The 26,661-nt window shown below is 43.0% G+C and overlaps 1 protein-coding gene and 1 non-coding gene across 6 annotated transcripts in view; both read right to left on the reverse strand.

Annotated features, from left to right (window-relative positions):
• Positions 1 to 9,480: 9,480 nt before the first annotated feature.
• Positions 9,481 to 26,661, reverse strand: part of CEP112 (centrosomal protein 112) — a 196,765-nt gene continuing 179,584 nt past the window's right edge. For 2 of the 5 annotated variants that reach the window (XM_035104028.2, XM_060271977.1), the window contains exons 25-27: positions 17,671 to 17,772; positions 13,802 to 13,866; positions 9,481 to 11,214 (exon numbers count right to left, since the gene is read on the reverse strand). In XM_035104028.2, coding sequence (XP_034959919.1) covers positions 11,211 to 11,214; positions 13,802 to 13,866; positions 17,671 to 17,772 — 171 coding nt within the window. In that variant the 3' untranslated portion in view covers positions 9,481 to 11,210. Of the gene's footprint in view, positions 11,215 to 13,797; positions 13,867 to 17,670; positions 17,773 to 26,661 lie in introns of those variants that run through there. The other 3 variants (XM_035104026.2, XM_035104024.2, XR_004691856.2) reach the window with 3 other exon arrangements.
• On the reverse strand, positions 19,349 to 19,422 carry TRNAI-AAU (transfer RNA isoleucine (anticodon AAU)). Its single transcript has one exon. It is a non-coding gene; the product is annotated as a tRNA-Ile (tRNA).

The raw sequence follows: 26,661 nt of genomic DNA on the forward strand, positions 1-26,661 counted from the left end.
TCAATACGAATCCAAGGCAGACCTTTTAACATCACAGTAATCCAAGTTTATGCACCAACTACCGGTGCTGAAGAAAGTGAAATTGACCAATTCTATGAAGACCTACAACACCTTCTAGAAATGACACCAAAGAAGGATGTTCTTCTCATTACAGGGGATTGGAATGCTAAAGTAGGGAATCAAGAGATAAAAGGAACAACTGGCAAGTTTGGCCTGGGAGTTCAAAATGAAGCAGGGCAAAGGCTAATAGAGTTCTGTCAAGAGAACAAGCTGGTCATCACAAACACTCTCTTCCAACAACACAAGAGACGACTCTACACATGGATATCACCAAATGGGCAGCATCGAAATCAGATTGATTATATTCTCTGCAGCCAAAGATGGAGAAGCTCTATACAGTCAGCAAAAACAAGACCTGGAGCTGACTGTAACTCAGATCATCAGCTTCTTATAGCAAAATTCCAGCTTAAACTGAAGAAAGTAGGAAAAACCACTGGGCCAGTAAGATACAATCTGAATCAAATCCCTTATGAATACACAGTGGAAGTGAGGAACAGGTTTAAGGATTTAGATTTGGTGGACAGAGTGCCTGAAGAACTATGGATGGAGGCTCGTAACATTATACAGGAGGCAGCAACGAAAACCATCCCAAGGAAAAGGAAATGCAAGAAGGCAAAATGGCTGTCCAACGAGGCCTTACGAATAGCGGAGGAGAGGAGGCAAGCAAAATGCAAGGGAGATAGGGAAAGATACAGGAAACTGAATGCAGATTTCCAAAAAACAGCAAGGAGAGATAAGAGGGTCTTCTTAAATGAGCAATGCAAAGAAATAGAGGAAAACAATAGAATGGGGAAAACCAGAGATCTGTTCAAGAAAATTGGAGATATGAAAGGAACATTTCGTACAAAGATTACCATAATCAAGGACAAAAGTGGTAAGGACCTAACAGAAGCAGAAGACATCAAGAAGAGGTGGCAAGAATACACAGAGGAATTATACCAGAAAGATATGGAGGTCTCGTACACCCCAGGTAGTGTGGTTGCTGACCTTGAGCCAGACATCTTGGAGAGTGAAGTCAAATGGGCCTTAGAAAGCACTGCTAATAACAAAGCCAGTGGAAGTGATGATATTCCAGCTGAACTATTTAAAATTTTAAAAGATGATGCTGTTAAGGTGCTACACCCAATATGCCAGCAAGTTTGGAAAACTCAGCAATGGCCAGAGGATTGGAGAAGATCAGTCTACATCCCAATTCCAAAGAAGGGCAGTGCCAAAGAATGCTCCAACTACCGCACAATTGCGCTCATTTCACACGCTAGCAAGGTTATGCTTAAAATTCTACAAGGCAGGCTTAGGCAGTATGTGGACCGAGAACTCCCAGAAGTGCAAGCTGGATTTCGAAAGGGCAGAGGAACCAGAGACCAAATAGCAAACATGCGCTGGATTATGGAGAAAGCTAGAGAGTTCCAGAAAAACATCTACTTCTGCTTCATTGACTATGCAAAAGCCTTTGACTGTGTCGACCACAGCAAACTATGGCAAGTTCTTAAAGAAATGGGAGTGCCTGATCACCTCATCTGTCTCCTGAGAAATCTCTATGTGGGACAAGAAGCTACAGTTAGAACTGGATATGGAACAACTGATTGGTTCAAAATTGGGAAAGGAGTACGACAAGGTTGTATATTGTCTCCCTGCTTATTTAACTTATATGCAGAATTCATCATGCGAAAGGCTGGACTAGATGAATCCCAAGCAGGAATTAAGATTGCCGGAAGAAATATCAACAACCTCAGATATGCAGATGACACAACCTTGATGGCAGAAAGTGAGGAGGAATTAAAGAACCTTTTAATGAGGGTGAAAGAGGAGAGCGCAAAATATGGTCTGAAGCTCAACATCAAAAAAACCAAGATCATGGCCACTGGTCCCATCACCTCCTGGCAAATAGAAGGGGAAGAAATGGAGGCAGTGAGAGATTTTACGTTCTTGGGCTCCTTGATCACTGCAGATGGTGACAGCAGTCACGAAATTAAAAGACGCATGCTTCTTGGGAGAAAAGCAATGACAAACCTAGACAGCATCTTAAAAAGCAGAGACATCACCTTGCCGACAAAGGTCCGTATAGTTAAAGCTATGGTTTTCCCAGTAGTGATGTATGGAAGTGAGAGCTGGACCATAAAGAAGGCTGATCGCCGAAGAATTGATGCTTTTGAATTATGGTGCTGGAGGAGACTCTTGAGAGTCCCATGGACTGCTAGAAGATCAAACCTATCAATTCTTAAGGAAATCAGCCCTGAGTGCTCCCTGGAAGGACAGATCGTGAAGCTGAGGCTCCAATACTTTGGCCACCTCATGAGAAGAGAAGAATCCTTGGAAAAGACCCTGATGTTGGGAAAGATTGAGGGCACTAGGAGAAGGGGACGACAGAGGACAAGATGGTTGGACAGTGTTCTCGAAGCTACGAACATGAGTTTGACCAAACTGCGGGAGGCAGTGCAAGACAGGAGTGCCTGGCGTGCTATGGTCCATGGGGTCACGAAGAGTCGGACACGACTAAACGACTAAACAACAACAACAACAACAGTGAGCAAGGGCTCCCCAATCACTTCCATACCAAAGGTAGCTTCATGTGAAAACGAGTCACATGAAAGCTTTACACATGATCTGCAGCTCCCATAAGCAGAGGGAATATTGGACAAACATAGTTTGTGTCTGGGAAAGCCAATATGGCGCTATTTAGATGTTATTGGGACTACAATTCCCACCAGCGCAAGTCAGTATGGCAAATGTTCAGGGATGATGGGAGTTAGAGCCTCACAGCATGTGAAAGACACCATATTGGCTACCCCGGACTTAGGCTCATTTATTGGGGAAAAAAGAGTAACATCTGTGATGCTTGCAATTATAAGAAGAAAATGTACAATGCAATGCTGTCTGCAAATTTCCACCTTAGTCCTACAAAACTACTGCATTTCAGCATACAGTTATAATGATTTTCTTGTATATATGACTCCCAAAAATGAAGGAAAGGCTAATGGTTCCCCATTATATCCCAGCTTGTTATCAAAGTACCATTTGAGATACTTTTAAGGAGTCTGTCACCCTTGTGTGATAGCTCCAGAAAGACAATGGGTTGTATCAACGTTAGCAATACTCAAGAGTAGACCCATTAAAATTAATAGGAACGACTGTCTTAGTTCCATTAACTTCAACAGGCGGTAGTCAACTAAATCCTTGCACGAGCAGAACAACTTCTACTTGCACGATGGGACTCCCCCTTGCTTGCTACCCCCAAATCTGCTCCTGAGGGTTGGGGAACAAATTCAGAGTACGCACAGGGAGAGGAGACTGGGAGAGGAGCCCCTTTGCACAAGCACAAATTGTTCTACTTCCACAACAATTTACTTAATGCTATGCTATGCTATGCTATGCTATGCTATGCTATGCTATGCTATGCTATGCTATGCTATGCTATGCTATGCTATGCTATGCTAGAGGGACGCAGGTGGCGCTGTGGTTAAACCACAGAGCCTAGGGCTTGCTGATCAGAAGGTCGGCGGTTCAAATCCCTGTGACGGGGTGAGCTCCCGTTGCTTGGTCCCAGCTCCTGCCAACCTAGCAGTTCGAAAGCACGTCAAAATGCAAGTAGATAAATAGGAACCGCTACAGCGGGAAGGTAAACGGCGTTTCCATGTGCTGCTCTGGTTTGCCAGAAGCGGCTTTGTCATGCTGGCCACATGACCTGGAAGCTGTACGCCGGCTCCCTCGGCCAATAATGCGAGATGAGCGCGCAACCCCAGAGTCGGTCACGACTGGACCTAATGGTCAGGGGTCCCTTTACCTTTACCTTATGCTGAGTACAACCAGGGCTTTTTCTCCAGCCAAACTTGCTGGAACCTCTCAGGTGGGTTCTGGCACCTCCCCATTGCCATCCTAAGAGAACGAGGGAGGTCTTCATGGTGAGTTGCGGCACCTCTTTTTCTAGAAAAATCGCACCATGTGCAATCCAGTGGGTCTGCTCCAAGTAAAATTGTTTTTGAATACAACCCATTCTGTTCTCTCTCTCAAGAGTGGAATGCAGTAATTATGGCTATAACACAGTGGAGTGAGTCTGAGTTGGGCAGATTTTGACCAGGATCCATAAGTTCAGGTTAGAGTAAACATTTCACTTAGTTTCCTTGTAAAGACCTATACATGGCCTGAATGTACAAGTGTTACAATGTGAACATTTTATACCATCACTTTACCACTTAATAGTAATGCAGATTGTAAAGAAAATGAGTGTGTGTGTGTGTGTGTGTGTGTGTGTGTGTGTGTGTGTGTATATATAGATAGATTAGATATAGATATATAGATATAGATATATAGATATTCTAACCCAGGCTCAAACTAACCAATGGTTTGCCTTCTTCTGGCTTTACATTTAAAAAACCACACCCTTCTGCCATATGTTTTTCAATTGCATCCTTTTGTTCATTTCACACATACCCTCTAGCCCAGGAGTAACCCATAACCTTTGGGGCAGGGGAGCCCAGGGGGGGGGGGGCTGGTTATGTTTGTATAGCCAATGGGAGGGTGGGAGCAGGGCCATCTTAAGCCCATCCGGCGCCGTGGTGCAAAGGTCCCTCCGGCGTCCCCCCCCCCCGTTTCCCAGAGTTGCTGACCTTTTTAAAGGGGGGGGGAACCCCAAAGTAAGTTGTACACCGCTTTCTCCCCTGCTCCATTTTATCCTCACAACACCCCTGTAAGGTAGGTCAGGCTGAGAGGGAGTGATTGGCCCGAAGTCACCCAATAAGCTTCAGGGCTGAGTGGGGATTTGAACCCTGGTCTCACAGGTCCCACACTCTAACACCACCATGGCTCCTCTCACTAGGATTTAGGGGTGCGGGTGGGAGGCAAGGGGCGGGCCATGGCCCCTCCAAGCTCACCTGGCACAAGAGGTTCTGCAGGTGGCTGGTGCAGGCGGCGTAGGCAGCCTGGTCTAAGTTCTCGGCCACTCGGTAATAGCGCTCCAGAAGGGCGATGGCGTGCTCCACATCGCAGCAGCCAAAGTCTGAGTACTGCACGCAGAAGTGGAGCGGCTTGAAGGGTGGCTTGAAGTCCAGGCACTGCGAGTGGCCCCACAGCAGCCCCGGCAGCGCGTGGAGGAGCAGTGCAAGGAGGAGGGGCCACAGGTGGCGCCCAGGAGGAGCCCGTGCCATGCTTCCCTTCCTTGGCGCTGCTGCTGCTGCTGAGCTCAGGTCAGGACAGGCATGGGCTCCTGGCGGCGAGGAAGAGGCGGCAGTTCCGGGCCTCGCCCTCAGCGGCCGGCCGCCTCCTGGCAACCCTGGCAAGGCACGCGCCTGGCAGCTCCCGCCGCCGCGTCCTGAGGGTCCCTTCGCTGAGGGGGGGGATGGGAAAGGTGAGAGGCAGCCCTCTGGGCGGGCAGTGGGACGGAGGCTCCGGGCGCAGCACAGAACACAAGGGAGGAAAGTCCTTCTCACAGACATCAGCTGTCTGGCGGGTGCAGCAGCGCCCCTGGTGGCCAGCCGCCCTGGCGCATTGCGCCACCCAGCCCAGGCCTAAAGACGGCCCTGGGTGGGAGCTTTGTAAACCATAATAACAGAAAAAGTGAGCATCATAAAAGCTCAACTAATTTTAAGTGTGTGTTATGTTACCAAACTTAAACACAAAACACAGTGCGGATGGGCTATGTGTGTACAATGTTGCACAAAAAAGAAATGTAGGAAACTCTCGCTGTAGCACTAATACTGGGGTGGGGGTGGGGAGAAGCACTAGCACAAAAGCCAAACTGTGTTTTTTTTTTGGGTTACCAGACTTAGAACTGATCACGCAATTTCATTTCAGTAACTTACAATCTCTACTCTCTTTGATAATGTGCTTTAAAAGAGCCAACTTTCTTTAATGACAAGGCTTTAAGAGGAATGACTTTTCTGAACAAAAAATATCAAAGCTGAGAAAAGATGAGGTTTTTTTTTTAAAAAAGGGGAAAATGTGAATTAAAATGACCTTGTGTTCCCAAACTTTTTCACACATTGCTTGATGTTCTCAGTTCCTCTCTCCTGCCAGCGCCCCCACCTCAGAAACAGCGCTGGTGCCTTTGGCAAATGGAGACTTGAGAGGGCAGAGCAGAGGTTTCAAGAGAAATCATAATCTCACCACATTATCTATTGGAACTGCTTAGCACTGCGGGTGCCTGGTGTTTTTCAGCATAACCTTTAGCAGTTATTAAAGCAATCACAAATATTTTCTTCCTATCGGAGTTGGAGTCCTCTCTGCTAGGAGCAAAGGCTGAACACAGCATGAACTACTGAAGTTGTTTTTATAAGAGAGTTGAACAACTAACAAGAGCGCAACAGCTCTGCTGCAGGAGAAAATAAATAAATGAACCTACCATATTACAATTAAAGCACCGTTATATCATGCATAGCCAAAAAAGGGGCAAGGGCATTATAACTAAGAAAACAAACATATGTAACAGAAGAAAAGTGACTGGGAAACAATACTTCACCTCAATAAAATCCAGAAAGCAATCTATATTGCTGAAATAGTTTGGACCATTACATTTTTAGGGAAAGAATAGAAAAGAAAAAACATTTTGTACAGAACTCAACAATCTATTTACTGTATTTTTCCGTCTATAAGATGCCCCCATGTATAAAACACCCCCTATTTCAGGGGACTCAGATTTAAGAAAATGGGGGGGGGGAGATGTATCCATGTATAAGACACCCCATAATTTTTGACATTATTTTTTAGGGGGAAAACCTAGCCATATACACAGAAAAATATGGTATATTGCATTTTAATGTGCCAACAGACTGTGTTGCGACCAGGGAATACTGTGAATGAGTGATATGGAGTGTGTGTGTGTGTGTGCGTGTGTGTGTGTACGGGAGAGAAAGTAAGGAAGAAAAACAAAGAGAAAGAGAAAGAGGGAGGAAATAGTATTGTATCGGAAAATATTCATTAGCCTGTCATCTGCTACTAACTGCCTGATAATAACCTGGAAGCAACCTGTGTTTTAAAAAATCTTCAGGCCACAAGTTTATTCCTCTGTAGACAGGGCAAGTCTGTATCATCCAGTTTCAGGGTCCCTACTGAATCCTTTTACCCCTACCTGCGTCTGCCAGTGAGAGTTTTGCTATGCTTCACAAGCTCACTAGTCTCTGTACACACATGCTCCTAGTAATAATAATAATAGTAATAATAATTTATTATTTATACCCCACCCATCTGGCTGGGTTTCCCCAGCCACTCTGGCGGCTTCCAACAGAAGAATAAAATAATCGATTAAAGATTAAAAGCCTCTCTAAACAGGGCTGCCTTCAGATGTCTTCTAAAAATCTGGTAGCTGTTTTCCTCTTTGACATCTGATGGGAGGGCGTTCCACAGGGCGGGCGCCACTACCGAGAAGCCCCTCTGCCTGGTTCCCTGTAACTTGGCTTCTCGCAGCGAGGGAACCGTCAGAAGGCCCGCAGCACTGGACCTCAGTGTCCGGGCAGAACGATGGGGGTGGAGACGCTCCTTTAGGTATAGTGGACCGAGGCCATAGTAAGCCCCATGTGTCACCAAATCCCACCACCCAAGTATTTCCCCTCCAAATGTCTTATTAGCTTTATGGCTTTGTTCAACTGACACAGTTATGTGTCCACAGTAGCTCCTCTTTGTAGGGCCCAGACGTTTGCTCAGTCTGAACAAAGAGTCATTTTTATATTGCTCCATTACAGGGGTGTCAAACTCAAATTCATCGGGGGCTGCATCAGCAGTTTGGTGACCCTCAAAGGGCCGGTTGTATCTGTAGGACTATGTGTCCACTCTTTATTATCATAAATTATTGTCACTGCATTCAATTATTACTGTTTTTGTAATAATGTAAGTAATAACTAGCTCTGAAAGCAGAAACATAGTCAGAATAATGGCAAGTAGATATTCAAATGTACAATTATTGTACAATTTATTGAAAAATGATTTTTGGTAACTGCACTGGGTGGTGGAGGCTCCCTAGGGTTTCATGCAGGACCTTTGCAGAGCTACTAGTACCTGGAGATGCTGGGGTCCTTCTGCATGCAGGACAGATGTTCTGCCAGTGAGCCACCACCCTTCACCAAAGGGACTGGCTGAGGTTGACTCACTGGAGCTGCTCTCCTGGTTCCAGGGTTTAAGGGCCAGAAGTATAAAGCAGCATCCTATGTTTCTGAGGAGAGGGAGGGGAGGGGAGGGGAGGGAGGGAGGGAGGGAGGGAGGAAGAAAGGAAGGAAGGAAGGAAGGAAGGAAGGAAGGAAGGAAGGAAGGAAGGAGGGAGTTGGAAGGAGAGAGGAAGGAAGGAAAGAGGGGAGAGAAAGAAGAGTAGGAAATAAGGAAGGGAATAAAGAAGGAAAGAAAAAGAAAGAGGGAGAGAAGACGGAAAGGGAGAAAGAAGGAAGGAAGTAGAGGGAAAGAAAGAAAAGAGGGAGCAGGAGGGAGAGAGGAAGGAAAGAGGTGAGAGAAAGAAGAGTAGGAAAGAAGGAATAAGGAAGGAAAGATAAAGAAAGAGGGAGAGAAGACAGAGATAAAGAAGGAAGGAAGGAGAGGGAAAGAAAGAATAAGAACGAGAGAGAGGAAGAAAGAAAGGGAAGGGGGGGTCGCTGCCTTGATTCAGCGCCAGAAAAGAGCGCGAAGTGACCCAGGGGCAAAAAGCATTTCCCGTGCAGCGTGAGGCAGCGGGTGTCCGTTTTAGGAGAAGTGCGTAAAGCCTCAGAGTTGCACATTCGTGAGGCTGAGCCACTGCTGAGCTCGGGGCGCTCCACGCAGCGCTGCTCTGGCCGGCTTTCTAACCCCCACCCCCCGGCCCCAGCTGTTTGTCGGCGCTTTGTCGGCGCGGCGCTTCAGCAGCAAGGTCCCGCTGCTGGGTCCCGCTGGCTGGGGCGCTCGGCGGGCCACATGACGAGGTCTGGCGGGCCGGATTTGGCCCCCGGGCCTTGTGTTTGACACCCGTGCTCCATTACATTCCCAAGAAAGTCATGTCCCCGTTACTTGCTGCTGCAAGTGCTGTTCTCTTTAAAATGCAAGCCTAGGTCTACACATTAGTAGGGGTCAGCCTCAATTCAAAGCTTTGAGCAATGTGATTATTTCCCCCAGAGCAGTCTCCTTATACAGGATAATTGTGTGATGTCATCACAAAGTTTGTATCTGGTAATAGCTGAATCAATGCACTTGTTGGGAATCTACTACAGGCTGAGTTAACTGAGAGAAGGCTTCATTCGATGCAGCAGATGTCATGGCCTAGGCCAGGGTTTCCCAAACTTGGGTCTCCGGCTGTTTTTGGACTACAACTCCCATCACCCCTGGCTAGCAAAACCTGTGGTCAGGGATAATGGGAAATGTAATCCAACAACAGCTGGAGACCCAAACTTGGGAAACACTGGCCCAGGCATCCCATGAGCACTGTGATCATGAAGTTGGGTGAATGACTATACTCTTCATAAGGTAAAGTGAATAATATATACACCCTGAAAGCAGCAAAACAGCATACCAATCAGAAATCCCAGGCTTGAATCTCACCTTTGTCATGGCCTTAGATGGCCTTAGGCAAGCCACTCTCAGCCTCAGTTTCCCCACCCCAATCTGCATAATGGAGAATATTAATAGTGACTTACAGAGTCCCTGTAAAGCACTTTGAACCTTGAAAGTCCTACACAAAACTATTATTATTATTTCTAACCTATCATCTAATGTTTCAGAATAGTTCATTGTGCAACATTTTGGACTTAAGCACAACGTTGCTCGAGTTGCAAGGCGCAACAAGCATGTGGTATTTGCATTGAGAGACATGAAACAAGGGCCCCAATCCTTGCCTAATCACTAGTTCTGTATATTTCAAAGGGATAAATGGCAAATACATGTGTGTGCTCTTCTCAGTTGATGATGCTTTTAATTATTATTATTATTATTATTTCAAAAAAGAAAAAGATAAAAAGAAAACAAGGGTGTTTTTTACATAACGTTTTGTATAAAAAATTTTGTTACTTACAGAAGAATTTAGCTTTGAAACCTTTCGGTTGAAATGGCTTACTTTTCACCAAATGCTGCCTTTCCTCACTTGGAGGTTGGAACACACTCCAGGCATGTGCTTCCTTAAATACTACTACTACTAATAATAATATGCTGCCCAAAGCAGGGAGTGTCAATGTGGTCCCTCTAGATGTTGTTGGATTCCAACTCCCATTAGTCCTAGCCAACATGGCCAGTGATAGGGAAGATGATGTAGGCGCATTTTGCAGTCCAGCAAGGCAACAGATTGCCTACTCTTGATGTAAACAATTCATTGTAATTTCATATTGCTTGCTTCATATTGCTAGCTTCAATTTCCTACCAAACCCATCAGGAAATCCACGCTAAATGTTAAAGGAACTGCTCAAGGCATATAACATTTACACCTGAATTGTAGGGAAATACTTTTCCAATGCCTGTAAAACAGTGTAAAAGTTTCCTTGTCAAGAGTTTACAATGCACTTACAGTGTTTTGCTATAGCAACTTATTTAGAAGTTATGCACTCCAGACTAAGAGAGATTCTTATTATCCCTAGTGAAAGCAGTTATTGTTCAATCAATTAGCCAAGCTAATGAACAGGACAATTATATAGTCTTTCCATATAGCCACAAAAGTGTATTCTACTAAATACAAAATCTTACAAGAAGTTAACGATAAGAAACATGAAAGGAGCCATTGCAGCTATTCTTGCAGTAAATGATATGTCACTGATAATGGAAATAATGTGGAAACAAAAATCTACAAAAAATACTTTAATATTACATAACATGTGAACATGAAAATAATGCCATATATGTTTTAACATATTTTGGACACTATAATAATGATGATTCTAATAAGGACGTGATTTTTAGCATGTGTAAAAGTGAACAAACTGCAGCAGGAAGCCAGTAACAAAAGCAAAATGAGCAAACAAAATTAAGTTTTTCAGTAAGTATATTGACATATATAGATATCCAATATATCAAAAGCTTTAAAATCTGTAATATAATGATAAAATAATTCAAATAAGTGGTAACTTAAAATACTGTTATGAATGAAGGATGTGCTTTCAGAAACTTAATTACATTGTCTGATTTAACAAAACAACCACTGATCTCTCAGATTAGTTTCACAAGATCCAAATCTTCAAACCTGCTGAAAGAAGTCCTCTGAAGAAACCAGTCAGCTCCAACAGTTACCTAAGAAATAAAATGTTCCCATCAGTCATAAATGTTTCCTTTACTACTGACAATGCTGAAAACACCAAACACTTTCCTACTTCCTGGGGTCAGAGCCCTCACTAAGAGGTAGTGCTTTGAAGGGTTTTAATAGCCCATTTGGATGTCATCCGAGAAACCTGCATGCAAAAATGTTACCAGTGGGATCTTAAAAAGCCATGTGCACAAAGGGGCATTTGAGGATGATCTTCTCTATGCACCCCATTGCCCTGAAAAGCTGGTCCTGAATGTTGGGAGACCAGCACGACTGGCATTTAAGACAATGGACAGAATCTAATTTATCTAGTGCTGGTGCTCCAGCAGAAGCTGTCCACTAAAGGAACAAGGAGGGAGGCAAATTTTGCCACAAGTCTGTTTGGGGGACCAGGGGCACTGGTAAAACCACTTCTCCTCCTCTACTAGGGGATACTACCTGCTGGATCAAAATGTAGCCACTAACCAGATATGACCCATTGTAAAGAGATGCAATGTAGATAGAAGTGAAAAGGGGTTCAAGCCCTCGTAGGTGGCGATGCTTTAGACCAGTGTTTCTCAACCTTGGCCTCTAGCTGCTTTTGGACTACAACCCCCATTGTCCCTGGCCATTGGTCCTGCTAGCTAGGGATGATGGGAGTTGTAGTCCAAAAACAGCTGGAGGCCTGAGGTTGAGAAACACTGCTTTTGCCCAAAGGTTCCCAAACTTATTTGGCCTATTGCCCCCCTTTCAGAAAAAAATTGACTCAGCACCCCCTGGAAATAGACCTTCTTTAAATGAAGGGGCAGGGCGGGCGTCGCAGCCTGTCTGCCATTGGCCAAATAGGCAGGCAAGCTGTGATCCACTTCCTGGGCCTGGGTGAAGGCAAAAAGGGTTCACCAAAGCCCAGAAAAACCTCTCTCCTCCAGCTGGATCCAGGGGTGGCATTGTCATCCCCCTGCAACAGAGCCCAACCTGGCGGTAAGCATAAGGTTACCAGATTTTTTTTCAATGAATCTGGGGACACTTTTCAACTTCAATGGATTTTGTCAGGGGACTGATTTGTAAATCCGGGGACTATCCCTGGGAAACAGGGAGGTCTGGTAACCTTAGATAAGCATCATTACACAACAGATGGAACATGTATGTACTGTTTTCTCCTCCTCTCTTCTTTCTTTATGCTTCTAAAAGGTAAAGGGACCCCTGACCATTAGGTCCAGTCATGACTGACTCTGGGGTTGCGGCGCTCATCTCGCGTTATTGGCCGAGGGAGCCGGCGTACAGCTTCCAGGTCATGTGGCCAGCATGACTAAGCCGCTTCTGGTGAACCAGAGCAGCGCACGGAAACGCCGTTTACCTTCCCGCTGTAGCGGTACCTATTTATCTACTTGCATTTTGATGTGCTTTCGAACTGCTCGGTTGGCAGGAGCTGGGACCGAACAACGGGAGCTCACCCCGTCGCGGGATTCGAACCACTGACCTTCTGATCGGCAAGCCTTAGGCTCTGTGGCTTAACCCACAGCGCCACACACGTCCCTCTTTATGCTTCTACCGCCTCCTTATTTTTATTCAATGCCCCCCAACTGCACCCAAGGCTACTACCGCCCCCTGGATCGTTCCAGCGGACCTCCCCCCCAGGGCGTGGTATTGCTTGCTCTCAATGGTTATGAGGACCAGAACAAGGCAGGATTTGAAGACATGAAGCTGGTTTCTGATCGTGGCCTATTCTGGTTTTGGCCATTCATAGTTTTTCCATTCAGACATACTGGGGGAAACTATGACTAAGTAACCAAGGAAGTCTTCAATCGTGGTATGCAAAGAAGGGAGGTGGGAAGGGGCAGAACAAGGACAAAATGTTCCAGCACAAGGCTCAAACTGCATCAGAATCTCACACATAAGTTTAGCCTTCATTGTTGCTATCTGTTTAAATTAAACGAGGCCAAGGTCTATGGAAAAGCTTGTTGAGAAATCTGAGATATCCCTGCTTTCATGTTATAGTCTTACATCTTCCATGCACAGAGTTTCAATTAAAACTGTATTTGCATATCCTGCCCTGAAGAAATGAGGGGCGATCAGTGAGACTATCAGTGTGAAAACTTTATGTGACATCACCTGGAAGGTCCCTTTCACTTAATCACCCATGTGAATCACTCTTCCCAAAGGTGCAGAGCACCCTCCCGTTGCTGTTGCAACATCTGTGGCTATTTATTCACAATGGTGTGAATGTCTAAGCAAAGCTAAGTGGGTGAAGATCCGGTGCTTTGAAGATACAATCTGCAATATTACAAACTGCATCACCTTCGAAGGCGGTGGCGGCGGCACCTCCAACAGAACAGCAGCTGTGTGTTGAGCCACCATCTCACGATGAATGCCAAGGTGAGGCCCAGGCTTGCAAGGCACCTGCAAGTTCTCATCTTGCTCAAACGCTAAGCATGGGGGTTATGGGAGGTGCGTAACTTCCCAAAGTTGTTTTGTTTACTGAACAGTAAGCTGCTTTCAAACTTGCCAACGTGCTGGAGTCCTTCTCACTACACTTTGCAGCTCTGCAATGCCAGGTGCGAAGTGTTACAGTCTGAAGAGGAAGTATCAGCTTACCTTCTGGTACGGTATGTGCTCAGTTCCTCTTGTAGGATGGATGCTCTTTTCTGCAGAAAATTCACCTGGAAAACACAGCTGTCATGACAAAGGGGCTCCCAGCTTACAGAAAACCAATGAACAATGGTTGTGGTTTCCCAGAGGTGTCCATTTATTTACCTTCATTATTTAAATTCGGTTTATCTACCTTTATTATCTATTTGCTGGTGGTTACTGTGCATTGCGCTAGCAAGGGAGGCAGCCTGAATACAATCCAGCAAATTACATGATCTGGATATACCTTCCGTGACCCATATTCATACATATAGTCTAGAACTGCGCAACACCTTGAAAGAACATGTCGGTCGGGATTGGTGTACTTTTAAAAACTTCAGCCTTAATAGAGGCTTACAAGAACTCAGGGGTTTAGGAACTAAGCATGGGTATAAGACTCCCAGGTTCTGCCATTTCAGTGTTAACAACGACACATCGCAGGCAATATAAAAATCCTTTGCCTTTGATTCTCCTTTTGGAACAAGAAAGAAAAAGGATCAGACTGTCCTCACCAGAGAGGTAAAATCCTAAGCATACTATAACAGGGCACTGGTGCCATGCTAGGACAGGACACAAAGAATACGCTGAAAGTCTCAGAAGGGAGGAGAAGGAGGCCAACATATTTTAAACATAAGCAAAGCTTTGTTTGAGAAGTGAATGTTTCCTATTTGTTCATTGTTAACGCCGCCTGGTTGGTACTTTTACCCAGCCAAGCCCTCTCATTCCTCTGGAACAATTAATAACCCTGACAGGTGCAAGGATTCCACTGCTCTTTCCGTCTGATGTTTTTGAAGCAGGAATTTCAGCAATTTCAAAGGAGAGGACACCTGTGCTTCAGAAGGGAGCCCTGCTTACTGAACAATCTGTAGCTGGCTACTGTATTTCACTGAACAGGCAGCTGCCAGCTAGGCTTTTTCTGCATTAACACCCACTATTAGGGGTCTGGAGTGACTTTTGCTCCTTTGAAATGCTATGTATACTCACAAAAGCCCTGCAGGTGGAAATCAGATTTAAGGAGGAGGAGGAGGAGGGAAGAAAGAAACCAAACAACTCCAAACTTCACTACAGGGGAACCTGCAGATTTTTCCAGTTGTCACCTCTTCAGTGTTTTGTACTGGCAAAATTATTAGTTAAGCACACTTATTAACTTGAAATAGGTTTCCTAGTTAAATTCTTAACTCATATATATATATATATATATATAATTCTTGTTTTGTTTGTTACTATGTTATGCATTTTTGTTTTTTATATTGTGAACCACCCTGTGATCCCTGGATGAAGGGCAGTATAGAAATTTATTAAGTAAGTAAATATTTATTTATTTTGCAATGAATTCCAATAGAAATTTGTTCCCACGAGCAACAGCTCCTAAGAGTCTTCTGGAACCCTGGAGACCAAGGCTGCAATCCTAACTCCATTTCTGAGACATGGTTAGGATTGTACTGAGACAAATTTACTACGGTGTAAGTTTCCGTGGACTGTAGCCCATAGTGGCTTATGCCATGATAAATTTGTTGGCCTTTAAGGTGCCACAAGACTGGTTTTTCTACAAAAGGCTAACATGACAATCCTCTAGAAATTATAAAACTCCTGTTATGATTGGCAAGGGGGAACACAGAACTGTTCAGTCACAGATATCCCATAGAATGTTCCATTTTTTATTTCTCTTATATATTTATAAACAGAGACTAAAAGCAAAATTAACAGCAAGTTTCTTCCTAATGGAGCTCCTCCTGTCTTCAAAGATGGTGGTGTTTCATCCAATGTCTTATGTGCCAGAAATTATAGCAAAAAACAAAAACAAAACTGATGTGCTGGTCAAGAACCGTAATCAATCAATCAATCAATCAATCAGTCAATCAAACTGATTTCAAACTAGTATTTTTACCAAATATCTGGAAAAATGATTTTTAAAAATATTTTTTTAAATAAAGGTTTCCTCTCCTCATTCAGTGGGAACTCATATAACAAATCTACATTTTAACCTTTTGATCGTCCCCTGAAAAGCTCTGGAATTAAAGGAATGCGAGAGCAGCAAAGTATTTCAAGTTTCCCCAAGTAGAGCACAAATGGCTCCTAAAGGATCCTGCTCCAAAATGAATGAGTATATCATAGTATCTGAATGCTTGTTGTACACTCAGCAGTGGACTGAAAACTGCAGCCAAGCTGAACTGTATTCGGCCACTTTGTGCCTCCTTATTCTACACCCTTCTGATTCTTCTGATCCCTACACCCTGCCTGCACTCATACACAACAACAACAACAATAAACAACTACAACAACTTATTATTTATACTCTGAATAATAATAATAATTTATTATTTAAACCCCCCTGCCCATCTGGTTGGGTTTCCCCAGCCACTCTGGGCAGCTCCCAACAGAATATTAAAAACACAATAAAACACCAATTCTTAAAAACTTCCCTAAACTGGGCTGCCTTCAGATGTCTTCTAAAAGTCAGCTAGTTTTTTATTTCCTTGACATCTGATGGGAGGGTGTTCCACAGGGCGGGCGCCACTACCGAGAAGGCCCTCTGCCTGGTTCCCTGTAACCTGACTTCTTGCAGTGAGGGAACCGCCAGAAGGCCCTCGGTGCTGGACCTCAGTGTCCGGGCTGAATGATGGGGGTGGAGACTCTCCTATAGATACACAGAGGCAATCCCTGTCATGTCATGGTTAGAGCAGGGATGGCTACCCCATGGCCTTCAGATATTGTTGGATCCCAACTCCCATCAGCTCCACCTAGCATGACCAATGCTCAGGGATGATGGGAGTTGGGAGTCCAACAACATATGGAGGGTTACAGGTTCTCTGTCATTGGGTTAGAGCAGAGTTTCACAAACTTGGGTCTCCAGCTGTTTTTTGGACGACAGTCTCCGTCATCCCTGACCACTGGTCCTGCTAGTTAGGGATGATGGGAGTTGTAGTCCAACAACAGCGGGAGACCCAAGTTTGGAAAACCCTGGGTTAGAAGGGCCGGACCAGGGTTCAAATCCCCACTCAGCCATGAAGCTCACTGATTGACCTTGGGCCACTTTCAGCATCTCAGTCTAACTTACTTTGCAGGGTTGTTGTGAGGGTCAAATGGGGAGTAGGGGAACATCACATTGCATCCTGAACTCCTCGTAGGAAAGGTGCAATATAAATGTATTAATAGGTAAAATGAAGCAGAGAGCACAAGCCCCATTTTTTGTGTCAGTAATGTCTTACTGCAGAAGTGTGCCATTAATGTCTTCCTCAATTGGGTCCTCATGATGGAAAGCATGTTGTTGTTGTTTAGTCGTTTAGTCGTGTCCGACTCTTCGTGACCCCATGGACCATAGCACGCCAGGCACTCCTGTCTTGCACTGCCTCCCGCAGTTTGGTCAAACTCATGTTCGTAGCTTCGAGAACACTGTCCAACCACCTTGTCCTCTGACGTCCCCTTCTCCTAGTGCCCTCAATCTTTCCCAACATCAGGGTCTTTTCCAAGGATTCTTCTCTTCTCATGAGGTGGCCAAAGTATTGGAGCCTCAGCTCCAATGGAAAGCATAGCATTCTAAAATTAACCTACCTGTTCAATTAATACATGATTAAGGAACAGTCACCCCCAAAGGGATAATTTGACTTCTTCCTATATGATTCTACTGCATATACAGCAGTAATGATTCAGCCACAGTATCAGCCATTCTGGGTGAAAAACAGGCTGGAAAAGAAACCGAAACTAGGACTATGTACAACTGCTGGCCATACTGGGATGCTGTGTGCCATTAAATATATTGACAATTCTTGGAACAATCAAATGTCAGGCTGTGCACAGTTTCAGTCTTACAAACAGAGGGACGTTTCAGATTTTACCTGAGATTTTAGCGAAATAATTGTGTCTTCAAGTTCTTGTCTCACAGATGCTGGCATCAGACCTTTGAGTTTGGTTTCATATTCCTGCCGTATAGAAGTCATCTGAAACCAAAGATAGGAACATTTACATGGCTAATAGGACATCACACAGTTGGGAGCTGTCACAGCCTACTTTTCCCAGTCTGCACTCCACATTCAGAAAATCTATATGCAGGCTATATAAATATACAAGAAAACAATTGTAGAGTGTTCCATTAAACTGAAGTATCCCTGAGTACTCTCACATGACAAATCAAGGTTGCTCCCTTCTCTACTTTCAATTAAGTGGCTATCTCAAGTTGTTTAGAACTGAAATGGTCAACTTCAACTTGTTTTAAGAGTCTTAAATAATGGCTGCAGAATCGTGTCAAAGATGCCAACGTGAGCTTTTTACACATGTTGCATCTCTCCCACCAAAAACTAAGGCATAAAAACTGAATAAATTATTGCAGGTATAGTCTCCCAAAACCCATGTACAGTCACTTCCTGCTCCTACGCACTCAGCACTGAATCTGTTCTTTTTTCAAGGCCTGGCCCACATGCTGTTTTTTCTTCCATCCTTCTCATAACAAAGATGGAGTGCGTATTTTTTCTATTACAACGTATCCCCCTTTAAATATATAGAAGAGTTACAAGAACGGTTTTATTGTGTGTGTTGTCCCCCCCCTTTGCATCCTGGATATTTTGGGACTGCTTTCCAGTGCTATTAAGTATCCTTCAGTTGAGTAATAAAGCTAAATAAAGCTATAATAGCGAATGACATAATGAAAGCCAACACAGTATTTTAAAGACGTCTCCCTAGCAGAAAAAAACCCCACAAGACTCTCCTTGATGCTCCTTCAATTCCCAATAATATTAATATGGCAGCTGAGCCAAAAAAAAAAAAATTGTCCTACTGTCCCCACAATGCTTTCAAAGTATAAATGAAAAAAAAAGCAAAAGCCCTCCCTTCCTTTTAAAAACATCAGATCGTTTTTAAAGATCGTATGAATAGAGGCTTCCTTCGGTGACCTCAGAACTTATGCTAAGATTCAATATTCCATGAAAATTCAAGCTAATTTAGGAAAACTTTTTGGGCATCTTCAAGAGTCTGTGGCGTCTTTCTATACAGGTGAGAGTGAATAATGCCCTGGAAATACAAAGCAATTGAAATATGACTCTTACTGGCATAACTGTTTTTGGGGGAAAGCAACAGGGCTTTGAACGCTTCATCCTTTCCTGCCTACATGGTCATTCCCAGAGAAGAGAAAAAGAAAAGGTTTGGCTTGTAGACTACAATCCTCAGGCCTTACATTTAGGATCTGACAGGAATGCTGGAAGTCAGCTTTGCTGTAGTCAGTTCTTCATAATATTCAGAGCAAAACTTTGAAATAAAATGCATTCAAACCGACTACGGTCTGACAGAGTTGATGCTTTTCAGAACAAAAGGAAGGCCTATGCAACCTTCCCCCTTCCTCTTTGGGCAAGTAAGGCTGATTAAGAACATGCCATTCAAAACTTGGCCCACAAGGGATGGGGGAGATAAAGGTTCCTCACCCCTTTAATCTGGAAGGGGTGTAATAGAACCATAGAACTGTAGTGTTGGAAGGGATCCTGAGCATCATCTAGTCCAACCCCTTGAAATGCAGAAATATGCAGCTGCCCCTAACAGGGATCGAACCTGCAACCTTGGCATTATTAGCACCACACTCTAACCAGCTGAGCTATCCAGGCTCTAAAGCAATGGAGGCAATCTAGATATGCAAATGACAATGCTCATTCCCATTTCACTGATTAGGAGAAGAGACTCCAGTAGGTTTAGGACACATTATTATTTGAAGGGGGGTTGGAATGGATAAAACTGACCAACTAAATGAAATATAGTTGAGCATCACTGCATTCTGAAGTCGAGTGCTAAAACATTTCACAAACTCAAATGGGGCAAATCATCTCATGTACTAATTAATCCGAACATTCTACCATGTAGCAGCATAGAAGTTTGTACCAAATTAGCATGTTGAATGTAGAAATAATTGTTTCTCAAACACAATAAATTATCTTACTCAATAACTACTGGAGTGCCATTCCATTGTGTAAGGAACATGATGAGATGTATAGCTCTGAGCATCCCTTTCACCAGTTGACACAATCACTCATAAAAGATACTGGATTCCACAAGACTGACTGAAAACCAACAACATACATTAGCAGATAAAGTATCACTGAGCTGAACTGAAGATATATATTGAATTTTTGAAAGAACTTTGAATTACCTGAAAATCAACCAGCAGGACCAATAATCAAAATTTTGCTCTGTTTTTGTTTTTTTTAAATGCAGAGTTTGGGTTTATACAGTGGTTCTTTTTGGTGTGTTCGTGACAGGCTTTGAAATAGCCACATCATAATCGCCTTCCTTCCACCTCTGCTCATATTAAATAAATAGGATGACTTGAGTCACAGTACTTGCTGAATGAGTTCAGTTGCAGCAGCTGCACAACCCTCTTGCCAGTGAGATGAAGAAACACTGAACACTGGATTGAACAGTAATTTGGCAGTTTACTTCAAAGAGAAAATGAAACTTTGGAAGTTGTGTTTAGCAGTTTGTTTGAGGTAGTCAAGGCAAAACAAACAAAGTTTTAAGCTGAAGCTTCTTTCTGCTTTTAGTTCCTTTCATTAAAAGTGAATTCATCCTATTCCTGAAGAACTATTATCAAATTTGTGAATACTTTCAGTAAACTCATTAACGGACTGTGGAGCTTACTTTTTACATTTAATTAGTTCTCAACAGCATGCCAGACACGGTCCAGAAGTGGTGGGGTCCTTGCCTGGATGGCTGACACTGTATATACTTAGACCCAAAGCAAACCTTCAAAAGGAATGTGTGGTAGGACTGTACCACTTTAAGCTGTATTTCACGGAATGGATTGTCATGCAAGAAGCTTCCCACATGTAGGGCGCTGGCTTCTTGGAAAGATTCTAGTCTAATCTTCCCTCTAATGTACTGGCTTCTTTGTTGTTGGACAAGAGTCATATATGAAACTCTCTCTCTGCATTGTAAAGTGGTGCAATCTCCATGTGATTATTTGTTTTCTGAAGGCTTTTAACTGGCTCAACATTGGTGAAGATGGCAGGACAGATCAAATAAGCCGACAAAGGGCAGTGGATGTATATAAGAGAAAAAATATTCTAGGTTTAAAATGGGCTAAATTGGTTTTAAACTGACACTTGTTCATAATCCTGCTCTGAGCAGGACAATAAGAGGCCCAAAGCAGAAGACCTCTCTGGAGCACAAACCTCTATTGCACAATTCTTCTTATTTTTAATAAATGAAATCCATCAAAACAAACAGAAGAATCGCAAATTAGCAAAGATGTGCAAGAGTGACATTTGTGGACTGTGCCTCGGATGTGTAAAAGGAGATTAGGAGGGAGCTTGATACAATTTGTTGTTACAGCCTACAAACTCGCATGTTCTTACAACATTGTTCATGTGCCACAATGTTTCATGCTAATAGGGCATATCTTTAAGCTACAAAACTTGTTACAGTTGCTGGAACATTTTTGCCCTTTGGACTAAAAATCAACACGCTAAGAACTTCAAGTAAACTTACTTGAAAACAAAACGAGTTATGATGTAAATTTATCTGCAAAACCTATACAATTTATGTTTAATTGCCAAGACTGTGACAGAAGTTAAGGCCTACTTGAAGTACCAGCAAACATATTCAACCGGGAGGAAATCTTGCCAAACATAGTATGATGCAATAAAAAATATAAATGCAAAAGGGAATATGACACGCAGTTTCAATTAAAGCAATAATGAGAGATGTGAATCTTTTGAACGCATGTTAAACAAAAAGGATAGGCAATGAAATCATAGCAGGCAGGCTTCACATGCAAAGAAGTAAAAGAAAGCACCATGTGAAACAGATCTCCCCTTCTTTAGGCCATCCCATTACTGCTGGAGCAACATTTTGTGATTAAAGCTGCACTCTTATGCCTGAGATGAAGCCGCAGTGAATATTTTGATAATATTACATCTGAGTAAACATGCATAGGATTCGGTTGCAATTTTAACAAGGTGAGGTGCTAGGTCTTGAGCCTACTGAGAACAACAATAATATCTTCTTCTTCTTCTTCTTCTTCTTCTTCTTCTTCTTCTTCTTCTTCTTCTTCTTCTTCCAATAGAATCACCGTTGTTCAATAGGGTGGCTCCAGATGATCAAAGCACTTCAAAAGTAAGAGAATGGCCAATCACCAGAATGGCCAACCATCAAGGATGGTGGAAACCATAGTGCAGCAATACCTGGATGGCTACAAGCTCCCCATGACTGACTCAAGGCCACCTAGTGAGTTCATCACATTGGTTAGGTTCTAACTGGGGATCTCCTCATCTATACCTTGGTCTCTGGAACCACAGAGCTCACAGTTAGGAAGATATACTTTTAATCATTATGCACAATTAGAAATTGATTGATTGATTAAATTTGGATACTGCCCTTCATCCGAAGATCACAGGGTGGTTCACAACGTATGGAACCATTTCATTTGACCTTGAATACAAGTCTCCTGTCTTGTCTTATGGATCTTAGTTGTATCTTAAGTCATATATGCTGAAGGAGTTCCTCAGCGTTCAAGGACAGACTCTGCATATGCTCAGAGGCACTCTCCTTTATCATCACCTCACATGCCCTCAGCAGTACTTGTATCGTATTTGTATAAAACTTTGGCTGTAATGGAGGGTGGGAGTGGCATTGCTCATGTTCTTATGTGATCCCATTTAAGTGCGGTAAAGAACTGTTCCTAAATGTGTGGTTTCCCACCCCCCTTCCTGTGTGCATTTTAAAAACCGTGCGGTATTTGAGCTTTTTCAGAATAAATAATCCATTCACTCAGGGTGGGGTTTTTTGGTTGTTGTTTTTTTTGATCTAATAAAACATAAAATAAAATGTGTTTGAGTTTGCTTAACATATGGTACACATTTTCTTGAGAAGAAACAAAACATCGGAACAGCTCAGTGTTTTCATTTTCAGGCATTCAGAAAATAAGTGCTGTGTTTTATGAATCTGGTAAATTTGTGGCTCTTATGTACTGAAATGTATCACCTACCTAGGGAGGCTAAAGTAATAGCAAAACCCACACCTCTGTGCAAGAAGTCACACAGTTGGTTATGTAACAGTGGGATGGTGATGGTGATGAAAGGGCCCAGGGAATATCAGCCAAAGGTCTTAGTTTGGGTTGGGACATCACTTTGGTTAGGCTGTAACTTTCACAGTATCATATTGCTCTACTGAAGGGGGAAAGATATGATTCAAGAAGTTACTACATTTCCAAAGTTATTAACAAGTATTAATATTGGCACAGGTGGCTTCTCTGCTGCCTATTGAGTATCTAGCTCTTTTAAAAGTCTCAAAATTATTTTTAAAATTGTATTAGCTATATATAAAGTTCTTGTATATGAAATAAAACTCAGTAAATATATAAAAGACACTGAATCCCGACCCCTATCCTTATCTAAGGGAAGGAGTATGTATTCGAAATAATCAGGTAATGCGGTTTGTCTGGGACTGCACCACACTTCATATTGTGTGATGTTTGAATGCTCCTCTATGACAGAGGGGAACCCAAACAAACACACACACACACACACACACACACACACGGCTCCTTGCCTATATAAACTAGATTGTCCGGGATTAGAGCATAAACTTGGGAGTTTTTTTATTCAGTCATGCAACTCCCCCCACCTGCTTTCTGAAGGGGTATGACCCAAGGGCTGCACCATGTGATTTGTCTGAACATGTAGCCTGTCTCCAAGAAAACGTATTATTTTAGTGACTGCTGGTCTTTTCTTTCTAAAACCAGATCACCCACCTGGAAAATCCTCTGTTTGTAGTTAAGCACTTACAGTTTATATAATTCATAACTGCCAAAGAGAAGCAGCCAAGCAAACCTTAGGAAGCAATATGCTACATAACAGCAGCATTCTTGCGATTACGTGAGTTGGAGAGGAATAAAAGTCATCACTCAACACCGTGGCATAGCTGTGGTCAGAAAACACTTGCTACTTGACTATTCTGCCAGTGTAAAGAATCCTTCATTGCCTCTGCAGGGATCTTACTGCCAATGAGCTCCTTCTCATGAAAGAAAATATATTGGTGGCTGAGGTCTTCTCTCATGAGATGACAGATGTGTTGCAGGAAATGAAGAAGGGAGCCTCCATAATACCCTTGGAATACCCCCCAAACAATATGACCTAGGCAGCCAAAGAACAGTTGCAGAGTTTTACCATAAGGACCTAGGGTTCTACGTTTGCTACTGGAGTTGAGTTGGGGATTGTGTTATTTAAGTTTTTCGTCTGGTCTACCCGCAAAGGCTCAGATTATTTCCAAGCAGCAAATCTGTACCAGTATATATCCATTATTAACGATTCACTAGGTCTCAAACTATGTTATCAATGAAGATAAGCACCGATAATAGCAGGGTGGCTTGGCAGGAGAGCAAGCCATTCCACTTCTCCTAGAGGCAATGAGTTCTGTCTCTCTGTCTTTCTTAGCCACTCTGGGGTAACTGACAAGAGCATAGGTCAGGGGTGAAGTACAACTCCCATTAGCCACAGCAAGCATTGGATGATGAAGGTTGTCAATCAGCAATATCTGGAGGGCAAAAGATTCCCCACACCTCTCCTAGGACAGTTAAGAGACAAAAATGAATTAAATTAAATGAATTAAAATTAAATGGCCATGTATATAAGATCACAGTAGGCAAGGGCATGATCCACCCCCACAACTTGCAGAATGCTCTTGGTGGAGGTAGCTGGTGCTTCTTTGCAAAGCATGGAAGGCAATGTTTGGGTGGATTATAATGTACTCAGCATGTTGTGTGCCTGGTTGGGGTACAGTGAGAGATCTTCAGACTCCAAATATGGATTCCCATCTAACAAAGAGCCATTGTGCAGGAGGGAGCAGATAAGGTATTGAAAACCTGTGTCGTCCCCCTGATGTTCTTGCACTACAACTCCATTCACCCTTGACCATTAGCCATGCTAGGTGGAGCAAATGAGAGATGGGAATCCAACAGCATATGGAGGGGTCATAGGTTCCTGACCCGTGGACAGAACGTGGCCCAATTCTTTCTCAGTATTATTATTCAGGGCCAGTTAATATTCTTAATGTCTCTCACACAAAAAACTCATTTTCTCCCAGACACTTCTACGTACGAGGCATCATTTGCAAAAATACTATACTGCCTTTGCTTTGTCTTATCCTTGGGGCCTTGGGTGGCACTGTGGTCTTGGGTTTACTGATCGCAAGGTCAGCAGTTTGAATCTGCACGGTGTGGTGAGCTCCTGTTGCTTTGTCTCAGCTCCTGCCAACCTAGCAGTTCTAAAACACACCAGTGTGAGTAGATAAATAGGTACCGCCGCAGCAGGAAGGTAAACATCGTTTCTGTGCGCTCTGGCACCCGTCACAGTGTCCCATTGTGCCAGAAGCAGTTTAGACATGATGGCCAGATGACCTGGAAAAGCTGTCTGTGGACAAACGCCGGCTCCCTCAGCCTGAAAGCAGTCATGAGCGCAGCACCCCATAGTTGAATTTGACTGGACTTAACTGTCCATGTGTCCTTTACCTTTATCTTATCCTGAATTTTGGATTTATCGAGATCCTACAACTGACTTTGTAAATAAGTTTGAAGGTAAATATCAATGATTTCATTTTCACATACGCAGTTTATCTTCTGAGACTTCTGATACCTTCTGGGTCATAATTTACAACTTTAAATTGCTCAGCAACGCTAGGGTCAGATCTTACAAAGGGCTGAGTAGAGTACTTTAAAAAATATATACTGGCCCTGAATTTTTTGCAATTTTCTGGAATTAGATGGTATTGAGAAACTACTTATGCTCTCATGTTATAAGCCCCCTTCTTGGAAAAGGACAAGGTATCAATTTAACTCTTGCCTTCAGACAGACACATCATACTGTTCTTCAATGCTTCTCACAGGGTACAGCTGGGGGGGGGTCCTAACAATTTCAGCTAAAATTCCACAGTTGAAGAGAATTTAAAATAGGCATTCACTAAAATAAAAACCTGAATAATATTCTTAATCACATTCTTAATTATGCACTACAACTCCTTGTCAACCAATATTATTTCCATCTATATACACAGGAACCTAAAGTCAAGATACATTAATTGCTCAAGGTCAAAATAAGCAGAGACGCCATAGAAAATTCTTGGCTGCTCACTGTAGGAGGAACTGAGGCTTCAACGGAGAAGAACCGACAAGCAAGTAAACTTGAGAGTGAAATGGTGGCTCAGAATTATAACCAATAAAAGTCATACACTGTTTTTTGGCTCAATTAAAACAGGATTGAAATAAAGCCCAGTAAAATGTTTTAGGATCAAAGTATAATTTTAAGAAGTGGCCTGCTGGAGAATAAATTATGTCTCAACCAGCTGCAAGTACCATAGAATCCTGGCCTCCTTCCCATCCCACTACAAAAAAGAGAAAAATCATACATAGCTCCTATACTTGGTATGTAGCAGATTTGATTATTTAGATACATACTAATTTCTGTTAATAGCTTAGTTACTGTTTCTGCATTCACTTCAGACTTAATCTTTTGTTCCTGCCTGAGACATTACTGATTGTCCACTTCTGCTGTGGCTGAAGTTGTGTTGTGCAAGCTTTGAGTAGGGCTGCAGACATTAACTTTACAACACGACACCACCAAATAGTCATTATTACCAGAAGCAGTTGGTACCAGCTTGGAATTTACAGTCTGCACTGCAGCGTTTATGCTACTAATGTAGGGGAAAAGTTCATTGCTTTTTCTCAATATTTACTCCACACAGTTTATATATTGCTTGAATGTAAAAACGATGACAACCCTGCTTCCTACACTTCAGTTTTTTTTTGCTAATGTACCCTGCAGCAAATCAGCACTGCAAATATGTTGCTGATTAACAAT

The sequence above is a fragment of the Zootoca vivipara genome, chromosome 2 (genome assembly GCF_963506605.1).
Source record: "Zootoca vivipara chromosome 2, rZooViv1.1, whole genome shotgun sequence".
In the NCBI taxonomy this organism is placed as follows: domain Eukaryota; kingdom Metazoa; phylum Chordata; class Lepidosauria; order Squamata; family Lacertidae; genus Zootoca; species Zootoca vivipara.